This window comes from Rattus rattus, chromosome 15, assembly GCF_011064425.1.
Source record: "Rattus rattus isolate New Zealand chromosome 15, Rrattus_CSIRO_v1, whole genome shotgun sequence".
Classification (NCBI taxonomy): Eukaryota; Metazoa; Chordata; class Mammalia; order Rodentia; family Muridae; genus Rattus; species Rattus rattus.
This window is the reverse complement of record NC_046168.1, coordinates 1,705,084-1,731,267: the sequence shown is the minus strand read 5'-3', so window position 1 is coordinate 1,731,267 and position 26,184 is coordinate 1,705,084. Positions and strand designations below refer to the sequence as shown.

At 40.7% G+C, this 26,184-nt stretch overlaps 1 protein-coding gene across 1 annotated transcript in view; it reads left to right on the top strand.

Annotated features, from left to right (window-relative positions):
• The window catches only part of Stk32a (serine/threonine kinase 32A), a 108,942-nt gene that overhangs the window by 63,625 nt on the left and 19,133 nt on the right, over window positions 1-26,184 (top strand). Inside the window, exon 5 of the mRNA XM_032885965.1 lies at window positions 18,403-18,440. Within this exon, the coding sequence (XP_032741856.1) occupies window positions 18,403-18,440 (38 nt within the window). The remainder of the gene's footprint in view (window positions 1-18,402; window positions 18,441-26,184) is intronic.

Below are 26,184 nucleotides of genomic sequence, written 5' to 3'. Positions count from 1 at the left end.
ACTTCACTGTGGAGGAAGAAGAGAAATGGTTGATTGGGGATCAGAAATGATTGCCTTATACCTAAGACTCTAAGATGTCTTTCTCTTTGCCTCAGCAGGATGGTCTTTAAGTGAGAGCATGTCATCTCACTGCTCTCTACCACAATACCTTCCCTTGAAGGCTTCCAAGGAGGCTATGTGACTGAAATGAGCCGCCTGAAGAGCATGTGGCACTGAAATGTGCCAAGCAGCTCTTAGCACATTTACCAGATAAGCTCTTGTTTGCAGTCCAATTTTGAACCAAACCCATACTTGTTTTCAATGATGGAGTTTAGTGTATTGCAGCAGAGATCTAGGCTCCAGGTCACCTTTGCATCTAATTAACACACACTGTAGTATCTTAACAGTCATTGTTTATGTTCTTAAGGTGATAATTCATAGGCAAAAATGAGATATTTTTGGTACTCATCATTCAAGTGACAAATGAGTTCAATGAATGAATATGTTAACTCAGAACAGTTCAGCTTCGAAGCCTGTAGGAATGAGTCACCTGGTGAGATGTTTTTATCATTCTTGAATGTACTTACTTCTTTTATCTCACCATCCCTTTTATCCAAATAATTTATACTACAAAGTACATATTTCATCGCTTAATTGACTTAACAAGCATTATTTATTTTACACATAGAAGACCTTGCCTTATTCTTGCTGTACACAGTGCCCCATTTGACAGTCAACAAAATCATGGCAATGTTAAGTAACTTGGCCATGTACAGTTAGTGTATGGAGACTAAGGTCAAATGCAAGATTATCTAACTAAAGGTCTTGACTAAGCAGAAAGTAGTGGAGATCTTGTTCAACTCATAGAAACTGTTTTTAACCCCCAGTATTGAAACAAACAAAATAAATTACCAAAATATTCCTCTTCTAAAGATGGGCTTCCTTAGTTTCATCCCTATGAAAATAACTGACACACACACTCAAAGTTCTGTGTGCTGTGTAGTACTACTTAGGCAATTGCAGGACAATATTGGTTGGTATGCATTGTGTGTTACTTTGTATTGCCCCTGTCCTGGTTTGATTTCCATTGTTGTAATAAATTCTGTGACTAAAACAAACTAAGGGAGGGTGAGGTTTATTTCATCTAGCAGCTCTCAGGTCAACAAAAGTTAGAACAGGAAGCCAAGACAGGAACCTAGAGACAGGCACTAAAGCAGAGCCCGTGGAAGAGTGTTGCTCAGTGGTTGGCTTCTTGTGGTTTGTTAGGCCTGTTTTCTTTCTTTTTTATCCCCACTCATTAAATAGATCATTGTCTTAGTTATGTTTCTATTACTGTGAAGAGACATCATGACCAAGGCAATTCTTAGGAAAGAAAACATTTCATTGGGGCTGGCTTATAGTTTCAGAGGTTTAGTCCATTTCATCATGACAGAAAGCATGGCAGACATGGTGCTGGAGGAACCAAGTTTTCTATATCTTGATTTGCAGGCAGCAGAAGGCAACTCTCTTTTGCAGGCAGCCAGGGGACTCACTTCCTCACTGGCCAAAGCCTGAGCATAGGAGACTCAAAGCCCACCTACACAGTGACACACTTTTCTCTTATTCCAACAAAGCCAAACCTCCTACTAGTGCCATTTCCTGTGGTCTAGCACTCAATTACACGAGTCTATGGGGAATAAACTTATTCGAGCCACCACACACACATGTTTCCCCCTTTCCCCTTAGTTTTTCTGAATCTTCGTGAATTTCACATGGTGCATCCCAGTCCTACTCATTTCCCTGTTCCTTCGATTCTACCCTCCACCCTTGTGACCTCCACAAAAGAGAATAGAATAAGACAGAATTAAAAAAAATCTTGTCCTGGAAATTATGGTTTGTCACAGTGTGCCACACAGTATACTCTTTTTTTTCACACATCTTTATTTGCAAATATTCATTGAAATGAGGCATTACTCTGTTTCAGGGCCTCTGGCTTCTGCTACACTATCTATTCTGAATCCTCATGGGCATCCCTAAGGGGACATACTTTCAGATATTCTGTTGTTGCCCTATGTCATGGAGATCTTGCTGCTTTGGATCTGGAGGATTAGTCCTTTCATGAACTCTAGCAGATCATAGAGAGGGTAGATGTTGGGATTGGCCAACTCAAAGCCTTGGATCTAGGCCTGAGAGTAAGCCCATCAGCTTACCCACACTCTTACAGGGCAAGCTCTCCAGTACTGCTCTAGTTAGCTCATCCAGTGCAGCAGCCAACAAGGGCAGAGTCAGCTCTCTTGCTTTCATTTCCTCGGACCAACTCATCTAACCCTTTCTCACCAGTGCAAGCTCTACTGTGCTGCCCAGGAGAGCTGCAGGTCCTGCTATTATCTTCTAAGTTTGGTAAAATATGTCCATTATCTACAGCATTGTTATCTCATTTCTCTGGTTGAGGGTGTCTCGTTTGGCTTTCATTTACCTGTAATAGAGGTTATGGTTTTCTTTTTCCTCATTTGCCATACCATATGTTCAGTCTGAGAAGATTATAAGCTCAGAAGTAATCATAGATGATGTTATTAGTTATTACTCCCAAGATGTGTGTTCTGCTTGAGGTTTGCCTTCCTTGTTCTCAGTATATTGACAATATCTGTTGATTATTGCATTAAAATATTAGGTTTTGGTTTCAGGTTAACGTCTTCTGTGAAGTGCTTAAGAAAGGGCCCCTCCTTTTTGTCTTATTAAATCTTATCTTAAGTAGATCAGGAGGCCTTGCAAATGCTCCCGTTTCATAACTGCTGTAGCAGAGGGGCTAATTGAGCCCTAGAAACAACACGCAGCACAGTAATAAAGGTATTATGTTGCTGTGCTCTGCTCAGCACCTGCTCCCATGCTATCAAATAATGAATGAGCATGAGTTACACACTGTGAAAACAGGAGAACCTGCCCTCATGGTGTGTGTCACACAGTTGCAAAGGCCCTGTAAAATGTACCACCAACCTGGGTAGAGCCACCATGGAAAGGACAAGAAAATGCTTGTTTACAGGTTAGCATTTAACTATGCTAAGCTGCACTTTTAAGTGTTTCATTAATATGTAACCTATAAGTTGCATTAAATAAAGCTTTACTGAGTCTAGCACACTTTGCAACATGAAGCACAAGCTCTCCCCTTTTAGGTTTAGTCGTTTAATGCTAAAAATATTGCTTATTTATGAGTATGTCAGTCATGTGTCTCTAAGAAGAATTTTGGGAGTGGAGAAAGCTCCTTCTTCTCACTTTCTTCTTTGCTCTTCTTACATAAGGCAGCTAATGAGATAACACAAACAACAAGGATCTAAAACACTTAGAGAGTTGTGTTTAGTGCTTTATAGCAAATAAAGACTCAAGCAGGCAGACTTCTGGAAAGTACAGGCTGTTTCAACCCTGTGCTCACAAGTGACCTGAACATGTTGACAGCATTGGTGGCAGGACTAGACAGAAAAACAAATCTGAGGATGTTGGTGCAGAGGAGAAGGGATGTGAAGTTAGGAATGGGGCAACAAGTATGCGCAGAGGCTAGACCATGACGACCTTCAAACAATTGTACTGTTTGATATACATCCTATTTGTGTTTCGGGAAAAGGCAGAGCAATCAGGAAAGGACATGTACTTGTCCTTAAACTTGTTCTTCCTTTTTCCAGTGTGTGCTCAGTAAGGATGGGATTGCTTAGAAAGGTCTGCACTGGCTGCTGTCACATAGGGAAAAAGAATCCATGAGCTAACCTGCTCACCTTCTTACCCTGAAGACACAAGACAGGTATACTTTCTACAGAGTCCAACCAGCAAATGAATTCTACTTTAAGGACCTTAGCATTTCCACATGGAGTGACAGAAGTCATAGGCAGCTTGTAAAAACAAACAAACAAACAAACAAACAAACAAAATGAGTATGACTATGTACCACCAAACTTTGTCATGGATACCATATAAGAGTTCTAGAGGATAATATGAACCTAAGTATATTGTATTGATTCATTTATTTTAAGTTTTTAAAACAGGGTTTCCCTGTGTAGCCCTGGATATCCTGGAACTAGCTCTGTAGACCAGGCTAGCTTCAAACTCAAAGATCTGCCTGCCTCTGCTTTCTGAGTGCTAGCATTAAAGATGTATGCCTCTACTGACTGGTTTACACTTAAGCAAAAGATCTTAGCCTGAGTCACCAGGTGTAACAGTTGGAACCTATCACTGTTATGATGTCACAATGATTGGGTGAACATTGAAAACACATTTTCATCTCTATATTCTTAGTTTATCTTCAGTGTTTCATGACCTAGCTCTTCCTATGCTGGGCTAATTATTTGTTCATGCTGTTTATGAAATTTAAATGAACAGTTACTTCATGTTAGGTTCTGTAGTAAGCAGTTTTCTTGCATCATTTAATTAAATTATCGCAGCTTTATGAAGTAGAAACCATTGTCATTTTATACATGGAGAGTAGAGTCTAAGAATTCTTTTACTTACATGAGTGTGTTGATCAAATAATAGAAACCCTAAACTCACATTGGTTCAAGTAATAGAATTAATTATCCTATAAAACTAGAAAATACAGATGTAAGCCTATCTGTACCTTACTTATTTAACAATGCACCAGCAGTATTGATCAGCCAGCTTCTTTCAGTCTCTTGTCCGCCATTTCTGTGGACTTTCCATCCCTGGCTTGCTCTTACACACTATGCTAACTCTTCTGAATCCAAGGAATCATATTCCTTCTAAAAGCTTACCCCCAGAGACACCAAGGGGGCTTCTTTTTGAGCCTTGCATCACTCTCCCTCCCACTCTTGGTTCCAATTGGGTCATCAGTTCATCCTTGATCCAACAATTGGAATTGTGGGGCAAGACCTTTCTTATCTTAGGCCCAGAGTCAACATAGAGCAGGTACCCTCAAAGGGTTTGTGTATTTACAACTGGAAACCACAGTCACTATTAAGAAACACATATTATTATTAAGAATGTGTATTATCAGGAAAGTGATGACATTTACCCACAATCCCAGAATGAGGACATTGTAGATTTGAGATTTGAAACCATTGACTGCAAATCATCTGACTACAAAGCCCGTATTCCTAACTTTTACCTCATGTGAAAGTGGAAACCCTTGGGTCTAGATCTAACCATTTGTTACTGAGACTACTGCTACCATGTGTATTAATATATCTGTGTATTTAATTTTAGACTGCATGAGTATATTAGTAAAATATATGTTTATGATGTAAAGCCTGCTATATTGTCACATATGTTTATATTTTTATAAAATACATATATGCATATATTCAAACACTATGTAAAGCCTGTATAGGGCTTGGGCTTAGTCTGCATATAAAGCTTCAGCAGCCTGTGACAAATGCATGAGTGTACTTTTACTGCAGTCAGGTGGAAATGATGAACAACCAAAGGGCAGCTTCTGCTAGAGTTGGAAGCCCAGCACTTTTCAGAACCTGAGGCTTACAGAGTGGTTTTTTTTTTTTTTATCTGGGAGACCCAAATTTTGAGACGTACAGGCCTTTAGCTCTAGTTTCAATCCAGCTCTAGATTCACAACTCAAAAGTCTATTGTGCTTTTGAAACCAGAAGCGTCTGGCTCTGTGCCCTCAGAAATAAAGGCTTAGGGCTCCCTGTTTTCAAAGCCAACAAGTGGCTATAGGTACCCAAGTAAAGTCCTATTGTTCTGTGCATTGAGCTACAGTGGGCCCATCACAGCCAACAACGTTATAGCTTTCAAGCTGTCAGAGTCTGGCCCTAAGCTCTGAGACTTTGGTACATCTGGGACTCTTCCAGAAGCTGGATCTGCAGTTCTTCTATCCTTCTCCTCATAGCCTTTCACCCCCACACACTCCACTGTCAGTGGCCTGCATAGTCCCGAAAGTGTTTGCTTCTGGCAGCTCTCTAAAATTCCTCAGCTGTCTCTTAGCTGCTGAATGTCCCGAAAGCTTACTGCCCTAGCAGTCTCCAGCGCTTCCGATCCCATGAGTCATCTTCAGGCTGCCTTATAGCCGTTGCTATTATATCGGGATTGGAAGCCCGAAGTTTTCATCCATTCGTAGTGTAACCAGTTCAGCCCACTTTATCCACATAAAGATCATAAACAAGTCAACATAGAAGAATAAAAAATGATCACTCTAAAGAGGTTTTATTAGGGCCTAGTGTCACAGCACAAGGAGGCCATCAATGCACTGGTAAGCTTTTCTGTCTGACTCAGGAAGGTCGACAAAGATGCTTTTGTAGTCAGAACAGGGAAGGGGCAGATCAGCATGGATCCTAGTTCTGCAGCATAGTCAACAGTTCACCAATCAGAGGCTTTGTGCTGAGCTAGTCTGGGATGTGCTCCCTACATAGCCTGGGTGGAAATAACAAGATTGGAAGGACCATTGGAAATGACTGAACCAGGTTCATCTAGAGGTCACTGAGGGTCACTGAGTGACATCTCCCAGAGCTATGGCCAGCTGTCTGAGGCAGTTGTGACTGGAGAAAAGAGTGGATGTCAGTGTATCTGCTGCTGTTTGGTTGCAGTGGGTCACTCTGTAATCAGCACATTTGTGTTCTCATGTGAAGAAGGACAGAATTGGCACATTCATACAGCCAATGATCTATTTTCTGTGAGTTAACTTTAAAACTAGATGCCATCCAGATGGCTCAGGATGGGTGCAAGAGTCAGTGGCCTTGGTGTATGTCAACACTCCCCCTGCAGCCCAGAGTGGAGGCAGTTTCGAAGACAAGACCCACCTGGGCAGGACTGATTTTGAATTGATTTGCTGCCTTTGTTCTGGCTCTGTATGAAAATGCTAATGAGAGAAAGATCGGGAGAAGGCAGATTTCATTCTGACTCCCAGATTGCAACTCTCTGAATAAAGCACAGATTCATTTCATTTCTTGAGCTTGTGTGTATGCGTGTGTGTGTGGTTGTGCGCACGTGCGTGTATGTGATGGGCAGTGTGGATGCTTGCAGTCCTTACAGCTGGAGTGGAATTTGCTTAGAAGCTCCAGAGACTTCATGATCATAAGCCTGCTGATTGTCACACAAGGGGCATCGTGGTTGACAGCTCCTCACTCAGGGCAGCTGGGCACAAGAGACAGGTCTGGCAACTGTCCATTAAATAGTGTGTCGCGAGCAACATTGATAACTTAAAGAAAAACATTACAGAGTGTTTACAACAAAGTTTTGGTGTCTTTCCCAAGGAGCTCTGTCTAATATCACCTACTATCATCAGTCAAGAACATTTAGGGTGAAATTTTCTTTGTCTCATACTAGTTATAAAAATGCCACAGCATGCTTGCTAAACACTCCTAGATGCATCAAGCTAGGGCCAACTCCTGTCCCAGAAGAGATATCTCAGAGTTCTAGACCTTTGCCTTTCCAACGACTAGTGTCTCCATTGTATGAATTTCATAGGTGTTCAATTGTAATCATTAAATATTTGCAAATTCATATACTTACATAGAATACTTATATACCTAATCACTTAAAGTCTATGACACTGTCCTTATGTACAACTTATCTTTCTAGAATTCTCTACAGTTCATTTAGTAGTTACTGTCTACCAGACTCTTTTGTAAAGACTTACCAGAACCAATATATTTCACAATCATAGGGACCTTCTGAGGTGAATAGTTCTGTACTCATCCCTGTGTGGCAGATGAGAAAACAGACAAAGGGAGAGTTACTAATTTGTAGATCAACTATAACCAGGCTGCTGTTGTGTTAACTCCCAGGCATTTGTTGTCAGTGGCATTTCAAACTGCCTGGTTATATAGAAACACCTCCCTTCTTCCTTGGTAAGATAATTCCAATTGGTAGCAAGGAACCAGGTGAGTATTCAATGCTTGGTCTGGGACAGTCACAATGATTATATTCCCAACATCTTCCCTTTTTAGGTGTCCCTAATAAAAGAAGAGAAAGCCAGATAGTGCTGCTGGAATCAGCTTCTTTCTATCCTGGAGCTATAAGTGAGGTCTAATACTGGAGTAAACATTCTGAGATCAGAAACCAGCAATCGAATTGCTACTAGGATAGAATGGCAAGATGGACTAGGGAGTTGTGTTGTTTTAGACTGTGTGGGGTTAGCACAAGATCCTGGGCACATCTTTCCTCCCTGTTTCTAACTGATTCTCTTACCTGCTCAGATCAGCAGGACACATCAGTCTCACCTGTAGTCTAAATTTCACTGTGTTTGTTGGTATTTGTTCCAAAAGAAAAGGCTGCAGATGCTGGGGATTGGGAATCTCAGAAAGTGTGACAAAGGGCTTCAGGAGGGTTTGGAGCTGCTATGTTGGGTGCTTTGGTGAGTTCTGAGTAATCATTGCATGCCTTAGAATTGGATCTTGCTAGAAAATAGTGCACAGACTGAGAGGTTTTATCTAGGAAGTGGGGGGAAAGAGTGGTCCAGATCTGTCACTGGTAAAGACACAGCCACCATTCTCTAAGACAGCCCTGCAACCATGACATCATGCCTGAGCATAAAATAAATGCACCAGGCAAACCACAAAGATGTCTTCCTTTCTCTACTATGGTCAGAGATCAACCTTCCAGGTCAGTGATCAAAAGCAGAGCACAAAACCCAGCTCGTTGCAGAGCACATCGCAGCTGGCAGCCATGGAAGCTGCTATGTGCATCCTCACACTTCCTGGATAAGCCAGAGAGGTAATTGCATTGTCAGTTGCATTAAAACATGCAACAAACAAACAAACAAACAAACAAACAAACCAAGGCAGCAATTAATGCAGGACCTGACCGGCCAGCCTGAGCTGCAGTTTTATAAGCGATATCACATCAGTGTTCTCTTTGTTGCAGCATCTGCCCAGACAGCTGTCCTTGGCCTCTGATGCTCACTATTCTACAAGCACTTCTATCTACTGCACCAGCATTGTTCTGATGCCTGGTTCTCTCCTTCTGTGACCCCATCATTTACCTGTCTGCAGTTCTAACACTGTATCCACTCAAGACAGGAGTCTGGATTTCCATAGCCAGTGTTCTGAGCCTGGCTCTATTCCACCCTTCATTATTGATGGGACCTCACTGTCTTTAAAGGTCAAAATGATAATGCTGTTTACCATCAGGTATTTGGTGGAGTGGGGGAGGAAGTAATTGAAATAATATGCGTAAAACATTTAGCATGATTTCAGGCAAATGATACATAATTGATACAGACATTTCATTATAACCTTGTATGCTTTATAGGACAGTAAAACAAAACAGCTTAGGGCATGGACCAGCTGGCTGTATTCTGTGACTTGTTTCCCAAACAAGGCATGTGCTTGACATACAAATCCTGTCATTCCCAGGCTGGTGGAGTCAGTCTGCTCTGGAAAGACAGATGTTTTTCCTAGCTTTGTCGTCTTCTTAATTCTCTTGGCATCTGGAGAGTTAATTTGCTTCATTTTCCAACTACAAGTTTATCCTTCCTTCTGCTGGAGAAGGGTGTCTTCGGTTCTGGAGTTGCAGTACGGCAAATTACTTTTTCTTTCTAACTGAATTGTCTTCTCCAGCACCGATTGTTTTATACTGCTTCCTCTATTATTAATGGGCCTCGTTCCCTTCAATCCCCTCTTACTTCTAGGCACATTCCACTCACCCAGGCTGGAAGCATTTCTTTACTTTAACCCTATGGAGTTGAGAGTCCACTGTGGTCTCAGTGGCTATGTGAGTTGGCCAGGCCCCTGATGGTCTGTTGGCTGACATTTATGGGTTTCCACCAGAGTGAATCTGAATTGAAGGTGATAATGGTAACAAGTAGGGTGTTGCCCTGGGGTAAGCCCTACAGGACAATCTTCCCTGGGCAAGTATTAATTTCAGAGATTGTAATTCTTAAAAGTCTCATCATTGGCATCATTGTGTGCTGACATACGCCTCAAGCTGGGGTGTCTATTATCCCCACTGCTGGGGACCTGTGTCATCGGGACGGATGCACCTCATCTTCAAGGAGAACAGAATTTTTTTCTATACAGTAAGAAATTGAAAACATTTTTTAAAAAAAATAGTCTTAGATGTGTATGTAGGTCTAGTTTTCATTGCTAAAATAAAATATTTGTAGCTGGGTACTTATAAAGAAATGGGTTTTATTTGTTTTATACTCTTAGGGACCGAAAGGCTGAGCACCATAGCACTGCGAGGCTCCTGTGGCTGGGCAGATATCTCGTGGCGGATGGCACCACAAAGGCAGGCATGCACAGGGTGGGAGAAATCACACAGTGACATGGAGAACTGAAGCTAAGCGCAGCTAGCTTTTCACTAGGCAATCCCTTTTCAAGATCAACATATCTTAAACTGCATTCAGACATCTGATCTTTAGCAATGCCTCTTAAAGGGAAATATGTGTATGACTTCCAAATGTACAGTAGGAAAATATGACCAAAATTTTGACAATATACTTATTGTAAGCCAACTTGAGTGAAATCCCACCCCTCTCTCACTTAGAGGAAGTAAGAAATGAAGATCCCAAATGTAAATCAGATTTGCTTCAGTGTGTAGAGGTGGCTCAAGCTCTATCCAGTCTCTTCTTCTAATATTGGATCAGCAATGCCATTCTTTGAGCAGCCCACTTTTCACCTATCTAAATGAGATGACAGCTAGAGCTCAGAGCTGTTCTGAAGCATTAAAGATACTCTTTTATCGGATGTTTCTTATACAGCTGCCCTGGCAGAGACAGTAAGGACAACAGTTGGAAATGGCATCATTGCTTGGAAGGTAGAACAGCTCCAGAAAGTTTTGGTGATTGTCCCCACATATCCCTTCTGTGTTCATGTCAGAAACTGCTAATTAATCATGACCCTCATTCTCATTGCCGATGGAAGCCTTCCTTACTAACATAGGCAGAAACTACCAATTCAGTTGATCTTGAGGGAGCCTCTCTATCATCCTTCTTAAAATAGCTAAGGTAGTCATTGGGGGTGGGGGAGTATGATATAAGTCCCTCTTCTGCAATTTACAGACTGGGTGATTGTGAGAACATCCATAGATTATTGATTGGCAATCTGCTTTGCTGATTTAATTAGGGGATGAATCAGGAACAAAAACTAACTGTTGGTGTTGGAGGGGGATATCCTTTAGAGCAAGACTAAGTGAATCACACAAGATCAGTGTGCAGACTTTGGAGGTCAGGCTGGCCTCTCTGCCCTACTCCTCACTTAAATGTATCTGCTAGCCAGGCCCTTTCAAGCCTTTGTGACAGCTGTGACACAGCCTAAGCTTTCATCATGATTCTCACTGTCACTGGAAATGTGAGACTGTGAAGAGACTCTTCTCTTTTCCTTGACTTAATGCTTCCGCTAATTTTCCAAACAATCTCTACTGAAGTTTAATGTGTTTTCTACAGAGGGTCCTTCAGCATCTGCTCCCTCCTGCCCTCTTGCCACTCTACTGAAGAAACAAATCTTTCTTGGGTGAAGATAGCCTAGGTGGTGGGGAGTTGGAGAAGCAGAGTTTCTAGAATAGGTGGCTAATGATGTAGGTTTTGTTTGCTAGGAGGGTATGTAAGTTAAATTGTTAGGAACAATTGAGCAGAATAGTCTGCTGAACTGGATATTCAGACTATAGAATAAGCCATGTAAGAAAGGGAAGGTTTTGGAGGATGGGTAACCTGATGGGAAAAGAAATTCAAGTTGTTTAAGGCATGCAGAATGGCACTTGCATGGATCCTTGCAACAAATAGATATGCTCTCTTAGCCTATCAGCAATGTGTTTGTTGGAATGCTGGGATGAAAACTACAAAGTATTGTGAGCCTCAAATAGTCATTTATACCTAAAAGGAATGTTAAATATGTCCAACACATTTACTGAACATTGGAAATATTTGCTGTGGTACTGAGAGCCCACAATTCCCTCATCCAAACCTCTGCAAATGGCTTTTGTAACTCATCTTCCCTGGAGCAAACAATAAGAGATACTGGAGATGAGCAGATGCAACAGTTGATCAGACAAAGATTAAGGGCAGACACTTGCCAGGCAGTGTAGACTTTATTACTTACCACAGCTTCGTTACAGAGATCAGAGCATGTGTGCAGATAATGAAGGGGCAGGTGTCTTAGCTTAAATTACAGGACTGAGAGTATGTATGAAGCAAGAAAGAGAGCTAGGATTATAAGTAAAGTTTACTAAGTGAAATCTTAGAGCAGAGTATCTGGGCACAATCTGCTCCAGGAAACTTTGTACTCTGCTTCCTGTTTCACCATGTAGTGTGTTTATAAGTTTGGCTCTCATCCTACTATCTTATGCTTTTAATATAGGTATAATTTGGGGATCACTAGCTTTTGTGTGACTCTCTAAATCTTATATAATATACACATGTGTATATTCTATAAGACATATCAATTAAATTATTATTATTATTTATTATTTTTACTCCATCTGAATACCTTGGAGGTAACCAAGCTGGAGGATGTGCTATACAACAGAAACAAAACCAATCCAAACCGGTTGCCTAGACAGAAATTGAGATGCTGGAGATATTGATTTGTATACAATGAGTTTCTTGTTCCCCATTTTCACACACCCTGTGTGGGATTGCTGGGTGAGCAACTTGAGTCCAGGGTAGGTACAGTGAAGGGATGTAATTAGCCTATTAAACTCTGCTAATATCTTGTAAAGTCACTCAAGTGAGAAGGGCAGATATATCAGTTCCACTTGGACCCTGCCACAGGGAGTATTGGGTTTCTTCCCTACTATTTATAGTCCTTGAAGGGAGGAACAACTGCCTCGGTAAGATCCAGCTTTTGTTTGTTTGCTTGCTTGCTTGCTTGCTTGTTTTGTCAAACCAAAATGCAACAGATTCCATAAAATAAATATGACCCTAGACTTGTGCTTTACAACTCTCCAAATTGAAAGGCCCTGTCTAAAGTCCTCTCACCCTCTCACTGCACAGAGCTCAGCTGATCCTCTCTCTGATGCATGCTCTGACACTTACTTTACAGTCGGCGGAGAGTGAATGCAGTGTAACTGGCATCAAAGACCTATTGGGAGCTTTTGTGTTTCTGTTTTGTGTTACAAAGTTTAGTACCAGGACTCACAGATAATTTTTATGACAAACGTCTACTTAAACACTTTACTGTGTTCTGGGCAATTTTATGAGCCTCAGTTTGTTTCAGCATTAAACAAGACACGGAATGTCTTTTCTCAGAGAACTTGCATCCTAGTAGAAGAGAGAGAAGTAATGACCACATCATCAGTGAAATGGCTGGTGGTAATGATGTTTTACTAACAATATTATATGTTTACAATAGGGGTGGGGGAGATGCACCATTATCTTCAGCCATGGAAGTGGGCAGGGATCAGGACTGGAGGCATAAGGGGCTGTCTAGAAAGGTGGGATAAAGAGGCCAGGGAGCTGGATAAACCTGGTGTGTGGTGGAGTTTGATCTGCCTCTTTGTATATACAAAGCATCAACAAGTGTTGTCACTCTTACTCCTTATGGGTTGCAAGCCAGGGGGCCCAGGAAGGGAAGAAGGCACATGGACTGTAATACTCCTTGCCAGATGCTAAGAAGATAATGGATTTTCAGTAGAAAACAGAAAGGAAGAAAAAATAGCACTGTAGTGGTGTGCAGAGAGGTGCTTTTTCAGCAGCAGATTGTTAATTCTGTTAACTAATTTATCTACCAATGGATTAAATGTATAAAACATGAAGCTTCATCATCTTAAGTGACAAAATACAGTGAACTCTTGAACATGGTTGACACCACATAACATATTCAGAACTTTCCCATGGACTTGAACTGGGGCTCTGTACCCTTACTTGATAAACCCTTGTTCTCTGTCTACACAACCTACAGGAACTACTCTGTTTATATGCGTTGGACTGATACACATATCCCATATAATTTGAATCATGCAACAATGGCCATTTTATGCCTGCTTTGTTTCACTCAACATAGTGTCTTCTAGACATTAGTGTGTTCATTGATCCTGCAGCATCTGTAAGAGTTCCATTGTTTTTAAAAAACAGTACTCTATTGGAAAGATAAGCTATATTTTTTATTCATGTATTAATAGATACCTGTGTTGCTTTTGCCTTTTAGCTTTTGTGAATAACAACACTGTTGTGGATATGGGCACAGAAATCCCTGTGCAAATTCTTATTCAAGCTTTGGGATAAACACCTAAGAAATGAAGTTGCTGTATCATGTTTTCAAACATTATGTTCTGGGAGATTCCCATGTTATTTCCAGCAATTCTGTTCTAAAGGTAGACTCATCAGGAGTTGCTAAGCAATTGATGTTAGTAGTTCAAAAAAAAAAAAAAGCTTAAGAGTTGCTTCAAGATTTTTCACTGGAGATGGGAGAACTATGGGGTGATTCACTGGGCTAAGGAATTCTGGAATCACTTTGGTGTTGTGTGGGTGAGGATTATGGAGAAATAGTGAAGGTTCTGTTCAAAGACTTCTGTGTTTTCCATGGATCCTAAACAGATGATATCATCAGACAAGCAATTTTATGTACTTATCTGTAATTCCAGGGTAAAGACTAGAAATTGCGTCACGTGCATTATCATTTGGCATGTAAATAATATTTAAAATCATAAGACTAAATGCAGTCATTTAGTGGGATGTAGTTCTGCATAAAGCCCAATGTCTAGAGATCTGACCAAGAGGTACTAGCAAAGGAGACTGAGGAGGGAGTTCTGTGATAGAAGAAACCCAGTAAACTATGAGTTTTTCTAAGCCATGAAAATGAAGTGTGTTATCAGGGAAGGAGTGATTAGCCCCCCCCCAATCCAAGAAGTGTAACAGCAACTCTATGATTATTGCATTTGGCACAGTGAGGGAAATCAATGTACCCGACAAGAGTAATTTCAAGAACCTGAGGAGATGGAAGTCTGGTTAGTGATCTGAGACGTAAGTAGCAGCTGCTGTTCCCAATTCCACCTGTCACCATTCAATCCAGAAGTGTCATCAAAAAATGGGAGGTGGGTGGTTTGTAACATATTTCTATAGGGTAGAAGGAGTTAGCTTGAAATGCAAGGACATTTCCCAGGGCAAAGCATAAAAGGCAAGAAGACAGGAGTCCAACTCCCATAGAAGAGCTGATATTCCATAGCCAAAGGGAAGACAATGGTAAATCAAAAGACAGGTGGGTTCAGAAGTGAAGTGAAGCGACAAGCTATAGTCACCTGTTGAGAGGTAGCAAGACACAAGGGTGTGAAGGACTTGAGGAATGGTTGAAATGTGGAGACCTCAGAGTAGGCAAGAGTCCCTGCATTTTCTGGCACACTGACGCTTAGTTGGAAGTAAACACTCAATATTATTTTCATCCTATTGTGAGTTGTGTAGGGTTCCTTCAGGTGAGCATAACTGTCATTTTAGTCTCAAGTCTTTTGAAGTACCTCACTGCTGATTTCTACAGTGGTCAGACTCACGTAAGTTCTCTCTCAATAGTGTGCAAGGTTCCTTCATATTTCCATGGTGCCCATTGATGGCTGTTGGGTTGGGTTTTTTTTTTATGAGCCTTTTAAATATGGCGGTTCTTCAGAATGACTGAAAGGATCCAGATTATTCTGCACAGACAAGAGTCTGATGGCTTAAGTCTGAACTGTGGCAGTATCCTCAGTGCTCCAAGCTTCTGAAGGGAACCTCAAACATATCCAGGTCTGTTAACAACTAAGTTAAAGCACTAAAGCAGACAGCTACAGTGAGACAGTCATCTTAGGAAAAGTGACTTCTTATTCTGACTCACTTTAGGGTACCAAAGTGTTGCCTGAGAAATGAAATAGAGTTAAAATTCAGAACTGGAAAACTCCACTTGTTCTAGCCAGAATTTTTTTTTTTTTTTTATTATTATTATTAACTTGAGTAACTTATATACATTTCTGAATGTTATTCCCTTTCCCGGTTTCCGGGCAAACTCATGGGTGTTCCCCCCACCCCTCCCTCTAGCCAGAATTTTAATATAACTCTCCAAGTTTCTTTCTTCTCATGCACACGAATAAACCGTTTTATCATACTGCAATTTTCCCTGTGCTGACTTAGAAGTTACCTCATTAGAGTTTGAAAAACTGTGTAGTTAGACTCTAAGCTTATATAATTCATTTTAATGCTTAAAATTCCACATTTTATTAGATTTCCTCACAGTCTTCCTTTGATGTTGTGATAAATATGCCCCTTTACTGTTCTGTACCTTTCTGGTCCAGTTCCTTTGCATCTTCTTACATCCTTCCTGGGGGAACAAGATTCCATTTTCTCCCTGTTATCTGAGCACAGTGGCTCACTCTGGGTATATACCTAGAGAGGAAATAAACATAAAATTAAAGTAAAGATGTACATTCAGCCAATTGTTCATCACTCTGATTCTTCTCTATTATTTTCTAAGTTTCAAGATAGGTTCTGGGAAATTAGTGGACAAAAAAAAGTGAGAAAGTTCAAAGAGAATCAACTGGGATACTCAAAGACTTAATAGTAAATTCGCAAAATGTGAAATCTGTGGAGATTCATTTCTGACACAAACCCTAATAAATTCAGACAGAGACATTGATATTGGTCTTGCTACACTCAATAACTTTTCCTTCCTGGGCCTCTTGCTTTCCTGGAAAACACTGATGTCAACTGGAAACAATCCGAAAGGGGTGGAAAGTGCCTGATGCCTGGTTTACCTCAGGCTTCCCACTACACAAAGATTTCATGGTATACAGTAGCATCTGGCCTACATTGTTGGGTCCATGTTCCAGGGGGCTAAAATTTCCCTGGGTCTCCTGTAGTGACCACCACAGATTGTGACTCTGTGTGATATCCAAGAAACCATCTCAGGCATCAAGGAGGTCTAAGTGTGATGAGGAGTTGCACGTAAGTGTGGCACATATTACAGGGGAGTCAAAGCCACGTACAAATATTTGGTCTATCCTTGGAAAGTCACTGAAGGTTTTTTACAGAACATGAAATCTCTGATTCCCAGGGTGAATCTGCCATGACTCAGTGAGGTGGAGAAAGGGTCTGATTCAGGCCAAAGAGCAACAACTGCAGTAATGAGCAGGCAAGAGTTGGCAGGGAATGTGGTAGGGCATCCTACATGTGTGTACATGGCCGGAACAGAGAACCAGATAATGCAATGGCTTCTATGACATGCATGAGTTTGGTCTTGACAATTCTTCACCCAAAGGGTTTGGAGGCAGGTTTCCAATATTAAAAGAGTGCTTAGACACAGAAACCTACAATTTGAAGTCCAACTCTACCATCTTTTGAGGAAATTGTACCCTGTAGTATAGAAAATCTTGCCACAGAGAAAGGTGATCCCTCTATGACCTAGAATGAATTTAACAGCCTAAGGTGTATAAGGAAATTTCAGGATTCACACATTAAGCCTGAATGCTGGATATGGCATGTCATGAAGTCTATTTATAAGTAACTTTTCCTAAGCTTATTAATTTTGACAAGAAAAGATGTCCAGCCTTGATTTGTCAAAAACTAGGGTCACTTTTTATTCTGACAACATAAAAACCACTTGACCACGCTGATAATATGTTCCCAAGCCCGTTTCTGAATTTCTTTCCTTATGGCTTTTGTGAACCTAGACTGATGCATTTTAATGGCACATTAGGGAAGGGTAGTGAAAATCTCAACATAGAGAATTGTGGGTTCTTATAAATTATTGTGCTAGTCACTGACTGTGAGGACTGCTGGGGAAATTATGAGAATATCTAACACACTGCTGGCCATCCGTCTTCATATTTGTTATCAGCAAACACCTTTTATTGGAAGAGAGTGGTTTTGCCTTACCCTTCCTGTGGTTTTTTTTTTATATTTTATTTCTAAAAACAAAGAAAATTTAAAGGTATATATTTATTATATTAATTAATTTATTTAAAGGTACACAATAAGAGGCTTTGATAAATAAACATATGGAAATGAATTGAAATTGAAATAAACATACATAATGAAATGAGTATTACTATCAAGCAAACTACCATTACCTTCTCATACAATTACCTTTGAGTTGAGCATGTCAGAAATTGACCATCTTAGCAAATTTCCAATGCACAATGTAAATGCATACTAATTAATCATCATGTTAAACACTAACACATTGATGATTGGTCTTTTTTAGTACCCCTAGTGCAATAATTAAGCAAGTAGCTGGGATTTCACAGGAAGACAATGACTAATATTATTCATGCTTCTTTATGTCGATGTAAATGTTTCATAAATCCCTGTGGACCAATACTTTCATGCTATAGCAATTAAGAATCTTTATGAATGAGAGAAGCCCAGGTTCAGAGCCCAGTTCTTCTACTTATTGATGTGTGACCATGGCTGAATCCGTAGTTTCCTAACTGCCACAGTTAATGTTGACTCATAGATTCTGTGATAATGGGAGACAATGCTCGAACAGTACTTCAACCTGAAATGGAATCTATTGAGCATTTTGCTTTTATTATATTCATTTGGTTCTGTTTGTCTTTTTATAAATAACTTTATCTTTTCCTTGTTTCCTCCTCCAGGGATATGAAACCAGACAATATTTTACTTGATGAACATGGTAAGTAAATCATTTGCTTGTAACCATCTCTATGACAGGTATACCACACACTGACTGCCCTAGCTTGATTCATTTGACATATCTATGCTCACATATTTCTGTAGACAGACTTCATCTGTGTGTGAGAGAGATGAGATAGGGAAACTTTACAACAATGGACTAATCCAATAATAGACTCTTGAATAGCATTGAACTGACATAATGAGAAAGTCATTTTCTTCCAGCACTACGTCTCTTCCAGAAAAATATTTGTTTGTTTCTGTACTAGTTTTTCTTAATATCTTTCATGGAAAGATAGTGCCTGTCTAAACATAAGAGCATTTGCCAGGTAATAGTATCTGCTGATTCCCTGAGATGATTTTGTCCTTTCATGCCCTGTACTTTATGAAGGCAAATTCCTTCTTCATTTACATAAGAGCTGTCAAGTCTTACATTCAACTTTTTTCACTTAAGAATATAAATGATTGTAAAGAAAATATAATGTAATTATGCAAAAATAATGCAAAAATGGTATTAGGGGACCCAGATATAAAATTGATAAAAGAAAATGGCAATAAACATGAAGAGGGTGGTGGATGCCAAGATTTCAAGAGCCTGTGTTAGATACCAGCTTTTGTCAACATGATGAAACATTCAGAGTCCTTTTTTTAATGTGAACACTTTTTTTATTTTATGTGTGTTAGTGATTTACCTGCATGAATGTCTGTGCACCATGTGTGTACACTGCCTGGTCATAGAAATGTCTGGAAATGGAGTTGCAGATTGCTATGAACCTCTTGTAGATGTTGCTAGTTAGACCTGGGTCCTCTGGAAGAGCAGCAATTGCTTTTAACCACTTACATATTTCCCCAGCTCTCTTCTCAATGCTTTATAGTGTGTGTTTGGATTTATTTGTACTACATCAAGGAATACTGTACGGTGTACAGCTTCCATAGTGTCCATGGGAGAGTGCTTCTGATGGACACTGTTGGCAATAAGTGTTTCCAGGTTCAGGGCAATGTCCTAAGATAATTGAAAAAGTCGACACAGATGGAAAAACATTTTTATTTATAGACATTAGAGGATACACTGCAAAGGAGCAGTAGCCTGCTGGAGTTACAATGTCCAAGAGCCCCAGTTATTGTTTGAGTGTTATTTTTTTATGGGGCCCAGAGGAAAGAGTTTGTTGCTAGGAGTAGGGTATTTCTGTTTTGTTTGATAGGCTTGAGTGATGTTGTATGCCCTTGTTTAGTGTGAATGTTCTTTCCCACAATGCATCTGATTTTAATAATATGCATGCCCAATTTTACGAAGCATAAGATAGTAAATAGAAGACTTTATCTAAAAGTTCACTTGGAAGATACATTTATCATAATTTCCGTGAATCCCAAACCAATTGGGGTAAATGGCCAATGTTTCTGCCTTCCTCATTTCTTGCTATGTCTTAAAACATGTTCAAATAGAAGTTGAGTATTGCTATGTGACCACCAAAGAGCAACTCACTTCATTGTTTGAAGCAGATATACATGCAGATCAATGAAGGTGGGGATCCTGGGTTACTAGATGCATTGTTAGAGAAGTAATCTGTCTGGTTCAAGCCATGTGGAGTCCCAGGTTGTTCAGCTCCCATACCTGATTCAACAGTGGTGGTGTCATCCTTGTTCTGTGTTGGAAATCTTCTGCAAAGCAAAGTTAAACCTGCGAAGATGCTTATTTATTCCACTTATTCAATAAACAGGATTGCTATTAAAAATGAAACTCCAAGTACTATTTATTCCTTATCATTTATTTGCCAACTTGAATTGATCTTTCCCCAGACCTGCCTTAGCTCAGAGAGCTAGGAAACACCCTTGTGCATGGCCCCTGATCTCCAAGGACAAAGTTGTTACTTATTTATGGTCTGTCTGAAGAGATTTTTTCCCCCACTTCCTTCCAATGTCTTATTTCTTTAACTTTATAGCTTCTGACATTTTGGAACACATTTCTAGGCTTCAGAAATGTGAGCAATGTTGAGACTTAGCATGAAGGTGACCTTCATGAGAACACCAGCTCTTCATGCCTTCTATGGGAGGCATGATCCTCCCAGGCCTGCTTTAAATACACTCTATGAATCTTCATAACTGAGGAGAAGAGCAGCTTACATAGTCTCCCCCCTTTTTTGTGATTTAAACAAAAAGCAACTCTACCACAAAGATTTCTGGAAAACATGGCTGGCCAAGCAGAACGAGGCGTTGGTTTGTTTCTTACCTTTCTTGACAGACAGCTGCCCTTAGGCAAGAATTCCTGTCACTTCATCATTTGTAAAGGCTCCAAGTAGAGACTCCTTACCCATGGAAGCATTTTCCATTCCATCTTTAATCTTGGTTGTTAGAACATGCTTCATCCTGTTGTCCTTCATTTTACTTCCTTCTCCTCATTATTTTTTCTTGGAAAGTGGTGATTATAGATTAGGAAGAAAATGAGTGAGTCAATTAATCTTTGAGTTTAAACCCACAGAGAGCCTACCCTTGGGGAAAACTGATTATAGTGTTGTATAAAGTATGCATGCAGAACCAGATTGCTTTAAAACCCAATTGACTACTCACTGGCCCTCAGAGTTTAGTGATGTTGCCTTAAACAGTCTCTGTGCTTTTGACTCTTTGGAAAACAAGGCCATTTACATCCTGGGATCATTACAAACATTGACAGAACAATGGTGATACCAATACTTCAATAGCAACCATAACAAAAGGAAGAAAAAAAATCCTCTTAGAACCTATTGGAAGCATGACTTCCATTGTGGGGCAGTGGAAGATACCCTGGTTCCCAGCTGAGGAGATTTGAATCCCCAGGCCCTGAAAGGGCTGGTAGGAGCTTCACCTAACTTCCAGAAAGCCAGGCTGGTCACTGGCCTGCAGCCCTCTATATATTTGTGACCATCAGTCATGTAAGCTTTCAGAGCTGAACAAGGACTGTGTTGATGCTCTGTGTGGCTTTGTGTAGAGCAGCAGGTATCTGATGTAGCCAAGATCTCTGATTAGAATGTATGAAAGTTAAGTGCTTACTAAACTTCTCCAGAGAATTACTTTGGCTCTCAAGATGTGATTCATAAAAGATCCCTCTTTTCTTATTGAATCATGAATTTAAACAAGATCCTCTATCCTTAATTTTCAAATGCCTCCACATGCCATGGTCCATGCCGGCTTCCTTCACTTGCACAGTTGTCTAAGGTCTGTTCTTGACATTTGTATTCTCATAGGCCTTTGTGGTTTGGGGTGTGGAAACTGTCTTCCCAGTCTTCCTGGGGGAAGTTCCAGTGTCTCAGATGATGAGTAATCTCCAATATTCCTTCTCACTCTCGTGGATTCAAGATTTAAGCATCGTCATCATCATCATCATCAACAACAACAATAACAACAACAAAAAGAATTATATCAAATTCCCATTCTTAAGTCCCCTTCAGAATTGTTGCTTTTGATGAAAGAAAAATATTTCTGGAAATGAGTAAAGTAAGAGCAGACAAAAAGAAAATCTGGGATACACTCTGTAAACACTATCCCAGATATCCCTTTATAGAGAAAATAATTGTTTTGAATTAATTTTCATTTAGGCTATTAAAAAAAACTAGGACTTCAACACTGTTCGTGAACCACCGTTCATTGTTTGAAAGTGAATGAATTCCCTAGTCCTGTTGTGGTTGTTTCTATGAGAACCAGTGGCACCTCAAACAGATGCCTGCCCTTTGGAGCAGCAGCTGCTCTGGTTTTCCATGTACCTCTCAGAGTTGAAGCTTCAATCATCTCTACTGCCACATTTTCAATATTTCACCCCTGGCATGGAGAATTTAGCAGCTGTGAAGGGCAGCTGTGTAATTTTTCTTACATGCATCCTCTGTGCTTCTTCTCTCCAGCGAGTGTTGTCTGTATCATGCGGTGGCTATCTTCATTCATCTGTGCTCAGTAACAGGCTGAACCTCTATTTTATTCTAATGATTCATAGTTTCATATTCACCAGCCAATAGTGGGCTTTATGGGAGATCACCCAAGACGGAGACTCTTTCCACGGTGCAGCATTTGACATAAAATATGTTTTTCATTTTGAGCACGCAAGTTATTGCTCCCCACAGATATCTCCCTTATACTAGTTCAAAACCAATATGGCAACAGGTCTTGGATGAATCACAGCTCTCTGTCCTGAAACATATTTTTTATTTCCTGCCAGTCAACATGGCCAATCAAATTCTATCACTTCCATAATGCCGAAAATGTTGGTGTTTTTCTTGTTATTCAGAAAATAAATGCTACATTCAGAGGAATAATAACGCCTGCCTGGCATTTCAAAGACTTTGGTAATTATAAAAATAGCCACAATTTAGTGTCTTAATATCATCTGTAGTCACAGAAGCGGGAGGTAGCAGTTCAGTCTGGAGAGTGAGAGAGAAAAGAGCTTCCTATCTTATCAACTTCCTCCATGCAGAGTCCAACAGGTGCTGAAAAATCAAGACAATGTCCTATGGAAGATGTAGGCTGATACATGTGACCCCAGATAATGACGACCATGTCTTAGCAAATGTTGAGAATATCTAACATTGTAGGAAAAGTGGGTTGGACATACTGCAAATGCCTGAAAACAGGAGCATTTTAATAGTTATGGCTACTGTTGGCCGATTAAATAGGAGGTCCTAGGGAAATGTGTTGGTGGGAAGCGCCTCAGACTAAGCAGAGCCACAGCGAGAAGAATACAGCTAACGACAACAGTGGTAGCTGAACTCAGCAGCCTTGTCAAATGAGATGAGATTATTATATTACACTGTCCAAGGTCAACCCTCCCAGCCCCCTTGCCAGGTATCTAGATCAGAAAATTCTTAGTCATGTACCAGAGAACCTCATACCAAACATCTTACAATGCCCAGGTCAGCTCCATAGCAACGACTTAATAAATCTAGTATCTCCATAGTCCTAGTGTTAAGAAACTTTATGCCAGGAGTTGCATGGAGGCCTAGATTGTGGAATAAAAGCATATAATCCTCTTCGTCTCAAGGAAAGTTCTCATTCCTTCAACCCATCACAGCGAGCCCACCCTTGGATGTCACCCTCCCAGCACAGAAGAGAACCTGGCAGGGAAAGCAAGAGCTCAGGAGAGAAGCAACCACGAGAACAGAGGCTCAGCCTCGTGGATGGCACCAGAAAGTTGTTAATGGCAATCGGCTAGATCTCCCATAAATCCTAGGCTGCAGATAATTCTTTCCCCGTTCTTTCTCACTTCCTGCAGTGGGGGCAATGTCTGAGTTAATAAAAAGGAACTTGCTTCAAGTTTACTCAGTCCTCTGGTTTTGTGACAGAACACATAGCATTTTGAGAGATTCAGAATCTGAACTAAAGTGTCACTAGGGCAAAGTCTTGATCCTAAAGCAGCTTCTGGATCTTAACTCCAATTCTGCCACTTCTGGATCCTAGGAAATTTGCCATAAGCTAGTCAGTCAGCCACCTATACAACAGGGACCATTTCACTGGGACAAACTGGGACAACATTTTGAACGTTGAAGGAATCATGTAACTATTAATGGGGGAAACGGTCAGCATTCATTTAGCCAAACTGCAGGAATTTATCAGTGATGACCAGGTGGTTTTGTTTGTGTGTTTGTTTTTGTTTGTTTGTTTGCCTGAAACAGTCTCACTAATCCACTGAGCCAGGTCTTCTTTCAAAGCAATGATGTCGAACTCCCTCTGGTATCACAGTCATCTAAGGTGTGCTTAAGTACTAGGCAATGGATCTCAGTGTTCCTGAGCCACGAATTAGGAGAGGCTCAGAGTTTTGCATTTCTTCCAAGTTCCTGAGTGACACTGGTGCTTCTCACTCAAGCACAGGCTTCAGGAACTGGGCGTATCCAAAGCATCCTTCACATTCCACTTGGACATGAGTCTACGTAACCTTTGAATTGAGGATGGAACACAGCCCCAGGTTTTAGCAAAGGGTTCCATGCCTAGATGCTCCTGATCGTCCTTCTGGAGTTTGCTACTTCCAATGTAGGCACCAGGCTTTCCCATTAGTCCAGTTGTAGTTGCAGGGCAGGGGTCACTGGCATATGTGTTTTGTAAAATGCATACCTTGGTTTCTTATAGTGAATTTCAACAATTCTGGTGCCCCAACAAGTGCTGGGCTGTCTTCCAAGGACACAGCTAGTTTTCAGTTTCCTATAACCTTACTTGGTAAGACTATAGTCAGAGAGCACAGTGGACCTGTCCAAGGTGATATAGTTGGTTAAGGGTGGAGATTAGACTTAATGCCATGCATGCTGACTCCAGAGAACAGGCTCATGACAGTGACAATTTCAGGCCCACTTAATTTGCCTGGAGTTTCAAAAGTGTCCAATATTTGGAGCATAAACTCTAGAGAAATCAATGAAAAAGAAACTGAGACAATCTCCAGTTTGTGAAGGAGAGCTACTGACATCATTCCCTTGTGTCACTTGGCCAAGAACACTTTCAATTTGACTAATGCTGATTTTACCTTATGAAAAGGTCTTCTGAACAAAAGGAAGTGTTTCTGCACAAAACAGAACCATGTTGATGGAGATAGAGGTTTCCTTAGCCATGGGCTATATGCTACTGGAAGGTTTGCTGAGAGGAGTTTGGACTAGGGACCCTGGAAAGAGAATCAGGTGCTATTCCCTCTGTAATGCCATCTCATCAAAACAGCAGACACATATAAATGAAAAGGCCAATAGCTCACACTCCTAGGCAGGCAGATAACTGTTGTGCCAACAGCTAACATAACAGGTTTGTTGGCCTGAGTTTCCTACTCTGCCCTTTTCTTCCTTCCAGACATAAATGGAGGAACCCTGGAATACTATTTATATAAGGTGTATTTCCTACAAAACCTAAGTGCTACACGTACATTTGTACATGTCATTGCTGTGTGTTACAGACCCATTTTATTGTTGTGTGTCATAACTCACAAAGGCCCTAGATATCATAATAACCTACCCATTTTTAATTTTTTTATTAATCTGTTTATTTGTTTTACAGTCCAATTACATTCCCCCTTCCTCCTTTCCTCCCAGTCCCAACCTCCGACATTCCTTCTCCCATTCACTTCTCCCTTTCTCCTTAGAGACCCTCCTTAGAGAACAGGAGACCCAGCCCTGGGTACCAATCCACCCTGGCATATCAAATCTCATCAGGACTGAATGCATCCTTTCTCAGTAAGGCAAGAAAAGGCAGTCTAGCCAGGGGAAAGGCAGTCAATGGAGTCAGAGACAGCCCCCATTCAATTGTTAGAGGACACACATGAATACCGAGTTACACATCTGCTACAGATGTCAGTGCCCTAAGTTCAGCCTGCACATGCTCTTTGGTTGGTGGTTCAGTCTCTGTGAGCCCCCATGGACCCAGGTTAGTTGTCTCCGTAGGTCTTCTTGTGAGGTCCTTGATTCTTCAGGCTCCTTCAATCCTTCCCCCAACTCCCGTTCTTTGATTTTTAATAATGGGCACTTTAGGCACAATGTAGAACAAGGAAGGACTTAATGTCTACTACCTGTCAGAGACGGACAGAAGTCAGGACATAGATCATTTCTCCTAGACCCCAATCCTTTTAAAGAAAAAATGTCAATTTTGCCTGTTGTCCTTTGATAGAATTTGTTTTGTTAGAGGTCACTGAATACAACCTGCCATGACTTGCAAATGGTATCAACAGAAAAATGCAGATCCATACCCAGGCTAGCATATAGTAATTTAATTGTATTTTTAAAAAGATTCGATAAGAGATCATGAGAATTGGGATGCTT